The sequence below is a fragment of the Oryctolagus cuniculus genome, chromosome 4 (assembly GCF_051225735.1).
Source record: "Oryctolagus cuniculus isolate XC-2025 breed Fujian yellow rabbit chromosome 4, ASM5122573v1, whole genome shotgun sequence".
In the NCBI taxonomy this organism is placed as follows: domain Eukaryota; kingdom Metazoa; phylum Chordata; class Mammalia; order Lagomorpha; family Leporidae; genus Oryctolagus; species Oryctolagus cuniculus.
The window spans coordinates 94,324,990-94,338,000 of record NC_142870.1 but is presented as its reverse complement, the minus strand read 5'-3'; the positions used below and the strand labels follow the sequence as shown (position 1 = coordinate 94,338,000).

At 39.9% G+C, this 13,011-nt stretch overlaps 1 protein-coding gene across 4 annotated transcripts in view; it reads right to left on the bottom strand.

Moving 5' to 3' along the window:
- VPS8 (VPS8 subunit of CORVET complex) overlaps positions 1 to 13,011 on the bottom strand; it is a 274,119-nt gene that overhangs the window by 224,213 nt on the left and 36,895 nt on the right. For all 4 annotated transcript variants that reach the window (XM_008266588.5, XM_089332060.1, XM_089332059.1 and 1 more), the window contains 5 exons: positions 6,456 to 6,580; positions 4,876 to 4,962; positions 2,105 to 2,172; positions 686 to 839; positions 523 to 582 (listed from right to left, as the gene is read on the bottom strand). In XM_008266588.5, the coding sequence (XP_008264810.1) occupies positions 523 to 582; positions 686 to 839; positions 2,105 to 2,172; positions 4,876 to 4,962; positions 6,456 to 6,580 (494 nt within the window). The remainder of the gene's footprint in view (positions 1 to 522; positions 583 to 685; positions 840 to 2,104; positions 2,173 to 4,875; positions 4,963 to 6,455; positions 6,581 to 13,011) is intronic.

Sequence of the window (13,011 nt, the reverse complement as noted above, 5' to 3'; positions counted from 1 at the left end):
CATATCAGAGTCCCTGGCTTCAAGTCCTGGCTCCACGCGCAATCCAGCTTCCTGGACCCAGCACACCCTTGGAGGCAGCAGATGATGGCACATGTTATAGGGTCCCTGCCACTCATGTGGGAGACTCGGACCAAGTTCCAAGCTCCTGGCTTCAGCCTGGCTCAGCTGTGGCTGTTGCAGGCATTTGGGGAGTGAAACAGCAAATGAAAAATGTCTTTGTGTGTGTCTCTGTTTTTCAAATGCATTTTTTCTTAAAGCCAGCTATGTACTACTAATGAGAGAAAAACAAAGAGATGAAAGTAAAAAAGTATCAGCTCTCCTGATCCCCAGGACATTGCTCTAGTCACCAGGTAATGCTCTCTGGTCATCTCACAGTGAATTCAAACAGGGATCCTTGGAGCACTGACTTCCATGCTACCTCATTTTCTGATCATCTCTCAGGATTCACCCCTTCCAAGGCACTTCCCTCAACTTTCTGACACATCCCTTATTTTTGTCAGTAACAGAAAGAGGCTTACTTACCCGTCCATAGGGAAAAGTCATCCACACTTTCAAGGAGGGTTTCAATCCAATGACCAGTATCTTTAGGAGAAAAACAGTTTTTCAATATTTACCTTATCATTTTCTATCGTTTGGTGTTCAAAGCATCTAAAGGTTATGAGTTTCATTTTCAAAATACACCTACCTTTGTTAAGGATGCCATGGCCAATAATGAAAACTGGGTGATGGGATGATCCTTCAATTCAGGCTTAGAGTGCAGAGGCTCAATACAGCAAACCTCACCCTTGGAACCACTGAACAGACATCTAGATTCACATGTTCTCACTCCCATCACTCTTCTGAAAATGTAACCAAAAAGTTCAGAATCAATTTACCAATGCATACAGCACTGCTATCTCTAGTTTGCACGTGACAATAGCCTCCTGACTCCTACTCATTTCCCCTAACAATTCAAACTCCACATGATAATGGTACAATCTTCTTCCATACAGGCAGATCTGTCACTCTTCAGCTAAAAACACTCCACCGGTTTGCCACTGTGTGAAAAATAGAACCTGAATGCTTTCTCCATGTCTCCAAAGGCCCTATCTGATCTAGCTCCTGATTTTATTCTTCTTCCACTCCTGTCATTCCTGACAAAGTCACACTTCTGCCACAGCCGCCTGCTTTCCATTCATCAGCCAGCCAAGCTGGTGCCCACCTCCAAAGCCTTTGTGGTCGAATGTTCTCTGCCTAGAACACTTCCTCCAGATCTTGGCATGTGTTGAATGGCTCATTATTCAGGTCTTTTTTCAAATGTTACTTTCGGAGAAAGATCTTTCTAAATTATCCTCAAGTGCACTCCAGCACACTGACCTGTTAATTTGGTACACAGCACTCATACCTATCTGAGGTTACTTCATTTACATGTTGTTTTATAATCTGTCTCCCTACTCTCATCCCAATTAAAATGTAAGTTCTACTGCAGCAGAAACCTTGCCTGGTTCATAGCTGTGATTCTGGTATCTAAATAAATGCCTATATGTGGAAGATGCTCATTAAACATTAGCTGAATAAACAAACAGCAGTTTTTCAGCAATTGCCTTGTGTTCAGCATTGTTAGAAGCTATGAGAAATACAAGAAACAAAGATGGTTGCTAACTTTGAAGAATTTATGGAAACATAATATATGCTGAATATTATCTTCTACATGTTTTTTAAACCTCACCTTCATAAATGTTCTTCCATGTATCTACACAGTGTTTACACCTACTTAAGGAGTAAACAAAGGTTATTAAAAACATCTTCACACCTGGTTATTATGGTTATAATCAACTGGTCTGGAACCTAGACCAGAATTAGTGACTCCAGAAAGTGACTCCTAAGCCTGACAGCACACAGGAGTCCCTCGGGATTCCCAACTCAGACCTATTAGGAGAAAATTTTAGAAGATCAGGCCTGGAACTCAGGTCCAATAAGTCTCCTCAGGTAATTATAATATAATACACAGCCATTATCTATTTTCAATCATGTGGGCTTTCCAGAATTCTTCATGTTCAATTTCAAATCACTAAGCCAGATGTAGTCTTTTTATTTGTCAACAAATGTCCCAAGAGTCTCTTACTTAAATGTCAGTTCAAAAACAGAGCCTCCACTGTCGTTGCAAATGGCAAGAGTTGGATCATCTGTAAACTAAACAGAGACAGAATTTATTTTCTTGTAGATTTTTAAGCAACCAGTGTAGTGTTAGGAAGATAAAGGAAAATTATTAAATTTTGAAAATCCACACTAAGCACATATAATGGCATTTGAAATAACTTAAACTAGATTCAGCTCATCATGCAAAACATAAAAATGTATACCCTTATTTAGAATAGAAATCACTTAATATCTTTAAAATACTGTGGCTTTCAAGCAAAACTGCCTTTCATCAGGATAAAAGAAAACTAAAAACTATGATTGAAAAGACCCTGAAGCTCTCTACTTGGGTCTTACACCAAGGCTTTCTAACTTGCTATTAGATGAACAGGAGCCTCTAGATACAGTTGTAGTTTCCTGGTTTTCAAGAACAAAGACAGAGTAAAACATACTGGCTATCTCTGGGAAATAAACTTGTCTGAATACAACCAAAACATTTTAACTTTTTATGTAAGTCTTCCTAAATATGCCACTTCCTTGACCTTCCACAGAGTAAATTTCAATTATTATTACCTAACCTGGAACACTCAGAATAATAAATAAAATCATATTCTCAATAACAAACAGTCTTAGGGTCATGTGGGGTATGACAAATGTCCCAGGACACTGGAGCAGGGGTGTGGCACAGCAGTTTATATGTTACTTAGGACACTCACATCCTATATCAGAGTGTCTGTGTTTGCGTCCCAGTTCTGCTGCCAGTTCCAGCTTCCTACAAATGTATACTCTGGGAGGCAGCAGGTGATGGCTCAAGTACCTGGCTTCTGCCACCCACATAGGAGACCTGGATAGAAGTCTTGGCTCCTGGATTCAGCCTGGTACAGCTTTTGCTGTTGTGGGCATCTGGGGGAGTAGGCATTTTCAAAGATTTTTCTGACTTTCTAATCAATAAAAAGTAAATAGCTAAACGTTATTTTAAAAGTTACAGGACACAGAATGAGATAACTTAACTTTCATCATTTACAGTGACTAAATTCAAAGGTTGGTGACCCATGCTGAATGGGAAGCCTCAATGTTCTGGGTCAGGGATGGCTGAGGTCAAGGGGACCACTGTAAAATTCTTCCTCAACCCCAAACACAGGCATAGCAACACAGCACAGAAGCTGTACATCTTTGCTCTCAAATCCTAGATGAACAGTTGCCAAAGTGGCAAGCATATGCCCTAGGGGTGTGCAGGAGATGGTTCACTGGAGTGTAGGAAAAATAATAGAATTAATATTCTGTTTAATTTTCTACTTCTTGTGTATACACTTTAAAATGTACTTTAAAAGTAGTGAAGCACATTCCTATAATTACACACACACACACACACACAGCATGCAAGCCCAAACTGTTATTGACAGAACGCACTATTAAGTTTAGAGAACAATGAGTGAGAGCGCTGAAGTCAAGTGGCCACTGTCAATCCAAGGCTTCAGAAGTATTCAGTCACATGTATCTCTTTCTCTCACGTCAGCACCTGCACACACACTTTCATCACCATTCGCAAGCAACACAACGGCTCCTACTAGTGTGCTTTTAATCTCAGAATTCTTCTCTTTTCTGCCTTTTTCTCTTCTGTTTCTTATTGTTTCTCCCTGGAATTTTAGGAAGTTGCTTTCTAAAACAGGACTGGCCCTTTTTGACAGCTTTAACTACTTATTTCCTCAATCAAACACTTATTGAGCAGCTACTAGAGGTAAAACACAAAAATAGATGACAAACAGCATCTGCCTTCGAAGATATTAACCTATTAAAAGAGGTAAGTAAGACACATACACCAACAATTGTAACATATCAGAAGTTGGCAGATGTCATATGAAAAAGAGGTCAAGTACATTACCATAATATTCTAAAAGAGGAAAAATTCTCCCTCCTTTTCCTTGTCTTGCTTGTTTTCATTGTAACTAAATGCTTCTTCAATGTTCCTTTGTCACAAAGGACATTTTTGTAACTAACCTAGATGCAGACATATAAACTCCAGATGCTTGCAGACTTTAAAAAGCATATGTATGGATAAGAGAGCTCTGCACAGCTAAGCAACAAAATGTGTACATGATTAAAATCTAGAAGATCTGATTTTAGACTTCTCTAGTTATAGTCTTTATCTTTTATGCTTCTGAATGTAGGCTTGCCAGCATGCAAGAATCAAGATTCACATTGTATTTATAAATGAAATCTGTTACCTAAGTCAGTTTATTTTTTTCAGGCCTGGAAGGAGAAACCAAGACTAAGATCTTAATGCTTCCCCTTTTGAGGCCTGAAAGAAAATAAACCAACAGATTCATTTCTAAACATAGTCCAAACCCCAGTTCTCTGACAATTGCTGCCTTGAACTGCAGGCAACTTTCAACAAAGACTGACAGAGCAATAAAACTTTGGCAGATTCAGAAAGGTAAAAGACCTTTTAAGTCCCACCTGAGTTCTCAGCAGGGTGCTGCTTGTCTTTGCTGCCAACCCCTAGTCTAAGATCACATCAATCTGCTGTATCTATTAGACCTCAATACAACTTGAAGCTGAATATATAAAGAAAACAACTTGTTGGGTTAGTCAAATAAAACATAGTTCACAGTGAATAATTCTATTTATACAAAGTGTTCAGCTTCATGTTAAATATACTTTTTGAACTTCTAATTATCAATATGGAGAAATTTACCTTAAAAAGGACACGAAGGTATAATCATAAAAATTATTAGAAAAAGAAAACAGAGCTATTACCTTGATATGCAATATAGCTGTTCCTGGAGGATGAGCATCTGTTATTGATCTTAGGAGTTTTCCACTGGCCAAATCCCACATGGTGATCTATAAGACAACTAAGTGCTTTAAAAACAAATTTATTGCTCTTTTTGGACTTAAGTATCCTGCCTTCTGGCTGCAATAATCTAGTCCTCGTCTATAAACATCGCAGGCAAAGAACTATAAAGTTAAAACATACCTCAAGGTTGCAGACCCATTAAAGCATGGAGCCTTTATCTTCATCTACCCCTCATCCTGCCCCACCTACTTTTCCCTTTGGATTTTCAATGCTGTTCTTATACTCAGTGGTAAATGAAATTTCTCTAATAAGCCAATCTGTTTAGCATTGGTAAAGTCATAGGAAAGGCTTACGGCCAAACCAGCTAGTGATGTATAAATCAGAAGATGGGAAACACCAGAACCTATCACCAGTATCAGAAGTGGAAAGAAAGAATGCCAAAACAGTTATCCAGGAACACAGTAATAAGAATACAGAAAGCAGAGTACAGGATATTTAAAAAACAGCCACCAAAAAAGAAAGTGGGGGAGGGGTGCATGGCATTTGTCCTAACAGTTAAGACACCATTTAGGATGCCCACATGACATTTTGGAGTGCCTGGGTTCAATACCAGGCTCCAGCTCCTGACTCCAGCTTCCCGCTAATGCAGACCCTGGAAGGCGCTGGTGATGGCTCAGGTAGTTGGATGCTTGCCACCCACTTGAAAGATTGGGACTAAGATCATAGCCCCTGGCTTCAGTCCCAGGTGGGCTATTTCTGGCATTCGGGGAGTGAACTAGTGGATAAGAGCTCACTCTTTTTCTCTCTTAATCTCTGCCTCTCAAACTAAAAAAAAAAAAAAAAAAAAAAAAAAAAAAAAAAAAAAAAAAAAAAATTTCAAAAAAGCAGCCACAATTATTTATAATGCTGTAAAGATGTATATTTATATAGCACTCTGGTTGATTTATAAAAGCTCTTTACTCAAATAGATACATGAGTTAGGATATAAAATAAATTCTAGACTCTGGCTCAATCAATAACAACCATTAAAATATCTGACCACAATAAAAGGCAGACTGAACAATCTCAGGGTAGATCTACAGATCTATCACTTTATAACATATATATATTGGTCTCCTAAATACTGATCTAAGACATTAATTTTAATTTTTTAAAATATTTGTTTATTTATTTGAAAGGCAGAGTTAGAGAGAGAGAGAGGCAGAGAGAGAGAGAGAAAGGTCTTCCATCCCCAGGTTCACTCCCCAGATGACCACAATGGCCTGAGCTGCGCCTATCTGAAGCCAGGAGCTAAGAGCTTCCTCCCAGTCTCCCACAAAGGTGCAGGGGCCCAAAGACTTAGGCCATCCTCTACTGTTTTCTCAGCCCATAGCAGATTCAGAAGTGGAGCAGCCAGGATTCGAACCGGTGCCCATATGGGATGTTGGCACTGCAGGCAGTGGCATTACCTGCTACATCAGAGTGCAAGCCCCAGACATTAATTTTTTAAAACTGATATTGTTATAACACTGTTGCAAGTAGAAGAAAATTCATATCTTACCTGTCCTTTAGCAAAGCCACAAAGAAGTCTTGAGCAGTCATTGTTAATACTGAGGGCAGAGATGGCTCCATACTGACCTCCAACACTGGTGCTACCCAGACAGAGTCGCAAAGCTTGATTTTGATCTGAAGAAAGCGATTCACAAAGACAAGTGAAGAAATGGAAGACGGTAAGTAAATATACAGAGTATAGGCAAACTTTCACAGGCTTGGGAGGTGGAAAGAGTCCAAAGCAGCAGATGATGAAGCTACATTCAGTTTCAGACATATTTATTGAGCATCTATTAGAAGCTTGGCATTGAAGTATAAACTAAGAATACCAAAAAGAAAGAAAATGGGGGGAGGAGGAAGGGAGGAAGGATGGATGAACAACAACAGCAACAACAACAACAACAACAAAAAACCATGATCCATAAGGAAGCATAATTTAAGTAAAAAAATCCATAAGGAATCGCCTTGAACAAACCAAGTGTCTTTCTATGCCCTCAAGGTATAATTGTGTTTCTGGCTATTTTCAATAAGTATGTACTTCTTTTATAATATGGGTAGTTTTAAAACTTCAAAAATTAAAATGTGTTAACTTGGAATTTGGCTAAACTTTACATTTCTATTATCCATAAAGCAAAGGTTTATTATTCCAAACATAACTTATATATGCTAAAAGCAAATAATTCAAATCTCTACTAGATTAAGTTCTTTAAAGGTAAGGATCTTGCCTTAATCACCTCTGATTTTCCAGAGACACTCAAACTTTTTTTAAATTGTATTACCTAATGATTAAAACATTCCTCCAGGGCTTCTCCTGGTAATGCTTATTTTGTACAGAGTTCATTATTGAATCCACTTAAAAATAACAGATTTTAAATTTAAGAAAGCACACCTATGATATTTAACTGTTTAGGGTGGAAAAAGGGTACTTCCAACCTGAAGTTCCTTAAACTCACTTCACACTTGTTTGTGCCTTCCTCACCCACTGACGTGCTAGTTTTCAGCTATGTCTGCACTCCCCTTTAGACCAGGATATAAGAGCGCGAGTGAATTAACACTCGCAGCGTAGCTTGGTCCCTTGCACTCAGGAGGCATCTTACACTCCTCTCAGCAGCTTTCACATTTGGAAATCTTCCTTCTATGAGCAAAGCTAGTTTTCAGCAACAGCCTGAAAACATTGATTCTCAGGTCTAGTGTATGATTTATTTTGCCCACCCAAAGTGAACACCATGTTCCTAAACCAGCTCAAATAGCAGGCCCACCTCCCCAAGAGGGAGGTCTAAAATAATTAATGGCCGCCCCTAACCAGCACACAGCAAATACTCAGTATTTAGAAGTCATTTTAGATTTTAGCCTTTCCAGGTGAACATTTAAAAAGATTAAATTCATAAACACACAAGGTATGATGTAGTTTAAAAGTCATTATCTTCATTCATATCTAAAAAATACACAATTAACAATGTTTCCCCATACATCTAGACTGGCTTCCTTGTAAATTTTCCTCCTTCCCTCAATTTAACCCAAATTAAAACTTCCCTTTGTTTTATAATTTTCCTGACTTTTGTTTTGTTGAAATTCCCTACCTAAAATAATACTTGCTAGCTTTGGTCAGGGCTGCCTCACTGGGTCAGTGGATTATCCACATACCTTGGACAGCATACCGTCATAATGACAATGGTTGGGTAATAGAGTTCTACATGCACCACTAGGCTAGCTCAGTGCCTAGGCAGTAGATGAACTGAAGGCACAAGGACAAAGAAAGAGGCTTGTGTGAGATTTCCAGGCACAGGAGAAGCTGTCAAGAGCACATGGCTGAGATCCTTTGTGGTCCCAGCTTTGAGAGCCACACTTCCCAGAGTCCTGACCTGCCCACACCTACACACTCACTATTGCTTTCTGATGCAGCTAAGTTCTGACTTTGACAATTTAAGTACTCTTCTAAGGTAGGGAAAGTACGAGAGCAGAACTGAGAAGTAGCATAAAACAAAATAAAGGAACCATTAAGAAAGAGGACATAGCAAACAGCGGAAATAGAAGAAATGAGAGAAGGGAAGGGAAGGGATGTATCTAACTGCTAAACCAAAAATCCTAACATGGGGGCTAGCACTGTGGCATAGTGGGTAAAGCTGCTGCCTGCAATGTCAGCATCCAATATGGGTGCTGGTTCAAGTCCCGTTTGCTCCACTTCTGATCCAGCTCCTTGTCAATGGCTGGAAAAAAGCAGCAGCAGATGGCCCAAGTGCATAGGCCACTGCCACTCATGGGGGAGACCTGGATGAAGCTCCTGGCTTGAGCCTAGCTCAGCCCTGGTTGTTGCGGCCATCTAGGAAGTGAACCAACAAATGGAAGACCTCTCTCTCTTTCTCTCTCTCTTTAACCCTTTCAAATGCATAAAATCTTAAAAAAAAAAAAATCGAGGCTGGCATTGTGGCATAGTGGGTAAAGCCTCCGCCTTCAGTGCTGGCATCCCATATGGGCACCATTTTGAGTCCCCGACTGCTCCACTTCCGATCCAGCTCTCTGCTACAGCCTGGGAAAGCATCAGAAGATGGCTCAAATCCTTGGGCCCTGGGAAACCCAGAAGAATCTCCTGGCTCCTGGCTTGGGATCGGTGCAGCTCCGGCCACTGCAGCCAATTGGGGAGTGAACCATCAGGTGAAAGACCTCTTTCTCTCTCTCTGCCTCTCCTTCTCTCTCTGTGTAACTCTGTCTTTCAAGTAAATAAATAAATCTTCAAAAAAAAAAATCTAAACATGACTGTGCTTTCCTGTAGTTCCCACATAATGAAATCTAGTCATTCCTGAAATATGTATTAAGTTTATTATCTCACAGGTCTGTATTAATGAAGACATTCTCCATTTTTTTTTTAATTTTTACAATGTATTTGTTACCTTTTTTATTAGAAAGCATTTATTGTTTTTTGTTAAAGATTATATTTATTTATTTATTTGAGAGGCAATGTTACAGAGAGGGAAAGGCAGAGAGAGAAAGATCTTCCATCCGCTGGCTCACTCCCCAAATGGCCGCAACGGCCAGAGCTGGGCTAATCCAAAGCCAGAAGCCAGGAGCTTCTTCTGGGTCTCCCATGTGGGTGCAGGAGCCCAAGGACTTGGACCATCTTCCACTGCTTTTCCAGGCCATAGCAGAGAGCTGGATCAGAAGAGAAGCAGCTGGGACACAATTCTGGCACCACAAGCAGAGGCTGAGCCACACCACAGCACCAGCCCCTTGTTACCTTTATAATGTCCCTTCATAAGGCAGCATGGCTGTCAATCCAGATACCTGGACTTTAATCCCATCCCTACTCCTAGAGTGTTAAAGGCCCTATAACTATACATCTGGGTAATTTCAGGAATGTTATTTAATTCCTCTTAACCTCCCTACCTATACCTATAAAACAGAAACCGCAGATTACATCATTGTGTTACTAAGAGGAACAGATTAGTGGAGCAAGATAATACACACAGACAGCCAATTCAATGTCCCTGAAACATTGTTAGGGACCCTATCACAAACTAATTTGTAGATAACATTCATGTACATGCAGCAATTGATGGTGAGACAGGCAATGGGCAGTACATAAAATGTAATCTACTTAGGCTCCACAAAGATATTTTTTTCAACTCTCACTGTGTCATTCTACATTCTATCTTTATGGCATTACATTAACAAACTTGCTATTACATCATTTCGACTCAATTCAGAAAAGGAAGAATCTTGTGGAAAGAACACAGCAGAGTCTTACTGGAGAAATTTCTCTACAACAATAACTAAACAAACTACTGAACAGCTAATTCCAGGCAATTCTCGGAAGAGGTACTTGGCTGAAATAAACATAAAACTTTTTCAAAGTACTTAAATTCTGTAGCTCCATGGAAAGAACAAAAGGATCCAAACAGAAAAAGCAAGTAAGATGAAAATCAGAGCTCTGTCCAGGATGCTCTTGATCTCATTAATTTAAAAGGAAAAATTCTATTGTCCCCCAACTCTCTGAAGTCTCTTTTTCTCATACTGGGGAAAAGATATTAAATTAACAGTACATGTAGCTTCATTTACAAAGTCACTTAAAATTACATTTGGTTGGAATTTTAAACTCTATCTGAAAACACAATTGTAGTATGCCCTTATAAAGCAGTGACCCTGGGCAAGAAATATGAAATGGAATGATCACTTCCCCTATAAACTTCACAAAGTCGACTCGGAGCCGAAATAACAAAATTCCTATGAAAAATTAAAAACCTATCAGGTAGTACAAATCCATGAAAACTGTCATTAATGACAATAATACAGCTTATCAGTTACAGGAATTTGAAGCCCAGAAATCACAAAAAGTATATTTTTTGACAATGTAATGAATTTTATCTATTTCTTTTACTAACATATCTTTCAAAATACAATGTTTATGGTAGATTTCCTCAGCATATCCTGAGCTCTGCTTCTACTCAATGTACCCTGCCAATGCACCTGGGAAAGCAGCAGAAGACAGCCCAAGTGTGTGGATCCCTGCCACCCACAGGGGAGACCCAGACGTGGAGCTCCTGGCTCCTGGCTTTGGCCTGGCCCGGCCCTGGCTGTTATGGTCATTTGCAGAGGGAAATGCATACTATACACTCTCTTCTCCCACTCTCCTGTTTTCCTTCTCTCCCCCCTCCCTTTATTGCTCTGTCTTCCAAATAAATAAATAAGTCCTTTCAAAAAAGAAAAACCATAAATAATGTATAAAGTCTACAATTTTAGCCCTAAAATTTGAATGTGAATATAGTTCAAGAATTTCTGCTCTTCTCACATGCCAAAATTAACCCAATCTTCTATTTTTCTCACCTCTAGTTTGTTTTAATCACTTCCCAGAGACTGTCAAAGAATGAAATATCTCCATCCTAAGAGGGATTAAATTTAATTATATATCTAGAACTCTAATCTGCTGGTATTTAATCAGAGGGGTACTTCAAAATTTTATGGAGGGGGCCGGTGCTGTGGCATAGCGAGTAAAACTGCAGCCTGCACTGCCGGCATCCCATATGGGCACCGGTTCAAGTCCTGGCTGCTCCACTTCTGATCCGGCTCTCTGCTACGGCCTGGGAAAGCAGTAGAAGGTGGCCCAAGTCCTTGGACCCTTGCACTCACATGGGAAGACCTGGAGGAAGCTCCTGGCTCCTGGCTTCGGATCAGTGCAGCTCCCGCTATTGTGGCCAATTGGGGAGTGAACAAGCGGATGGAAGACCTCGCTTTCTCTCTCTCTATCTCTCTTTCTCTCTCCGTGTAACTCTGACTTTCAAATAAATAAATAAATCCTAAAAGAAAAAAATGCTGAAATCCACGCACACAGGAGTCTTCAAAATATTCATGGAAAATACACATTATAAAAAATTTATGCATGAATTTCAAAAATTTTTGAACCAAAATGAACTTCTGTTTTAATTCCATTTTTCCAATGACATTTCAAAGTACCCTTATATTGCTTTTTTCTTATCCTAAGTAGTCTATAGGACTAAAGGAGAAGAAAGGAAATTGTAGAAAACATTTGTTGAGGTCAGTGTGGTGGCACAGTGAGTTAAGTTATTACTTGCAAGGCCAGCATCCTATATCGAAGTGCCAATCCAAGTCCCAGCCACTCAACTTGCAATTCCGCTTCCTGCTAATGTGCCTGGGAAAGCAGCAGATGATGGTGTAAGTACTTGTCCCTCACCACCCAAGCGGGAGACCTGGATGAAGTTTCAGCTCTTGCCTTGGGCTGGCCCAGTCCTAGCTGTGGCAAGCATTTGGGGAGTATATCAGTAGATAGAAAATCTCTGTCTTTCCCTCTCTTCCTGTCACTCTGCCTTTCAAATAAATAAATATTTTAAAAAAATAAAAGAAAAAAAGATTTATTTTTTGGGAGGGAGGGAGGGAGAGTGGGAGAGGGGAAGAGGGAGAGAGGGAGAGGGGGAGAGGGGAAGAGAGGGAGATCTTCCATCCCTTGGTTCACTCCAGAAATGGCTAATGGCCAGGGCTGGGCCAGGCCAAAGCCAGGAGCTTCTAACATGTTTCCTATGTGGTTAGCAGAGGCCCAAGTACTTGGGCCATCTTCCACTGCTTTTCCAGACCACAGCAGGGAGCTGGATCAGAAGCAGTGTGGCCAGGACTTGAATCAGCACCTATAAGGGATGCTGGCTTTGCAGGCAGCAGCTTAACTTGCTACGTCACAATGTCGGCCCCATAAATAAATCATTAAAAAATTATTTTTCATTAATGATCATAAAACAGTAGAGGCACTTTTACCCAGCTTGCATCTAGCCAACTGACAGAACTAAAGTTCACATTCCCTGTATAAAGCCTACTGACTAGGGCACACTGACTTCCCAGTGCCAACTGGCCATCAACTGCATTCATTCCCAAACCTGCTCATGCCCCTGTAATAGTGAATTATAAACTGATGACACAGTAGAAAAGAAAGAACTGTTGTCTCTATGAACACCAAATAAGTGTCTTAGAAAAATATAGTAAAGATAAGTTGCCTTTCAAAACTGTCAGGAAATAAGCTACTGACAAAAACAATGATAAAAGATCGAAGGAATATTTTGTTAAAATCT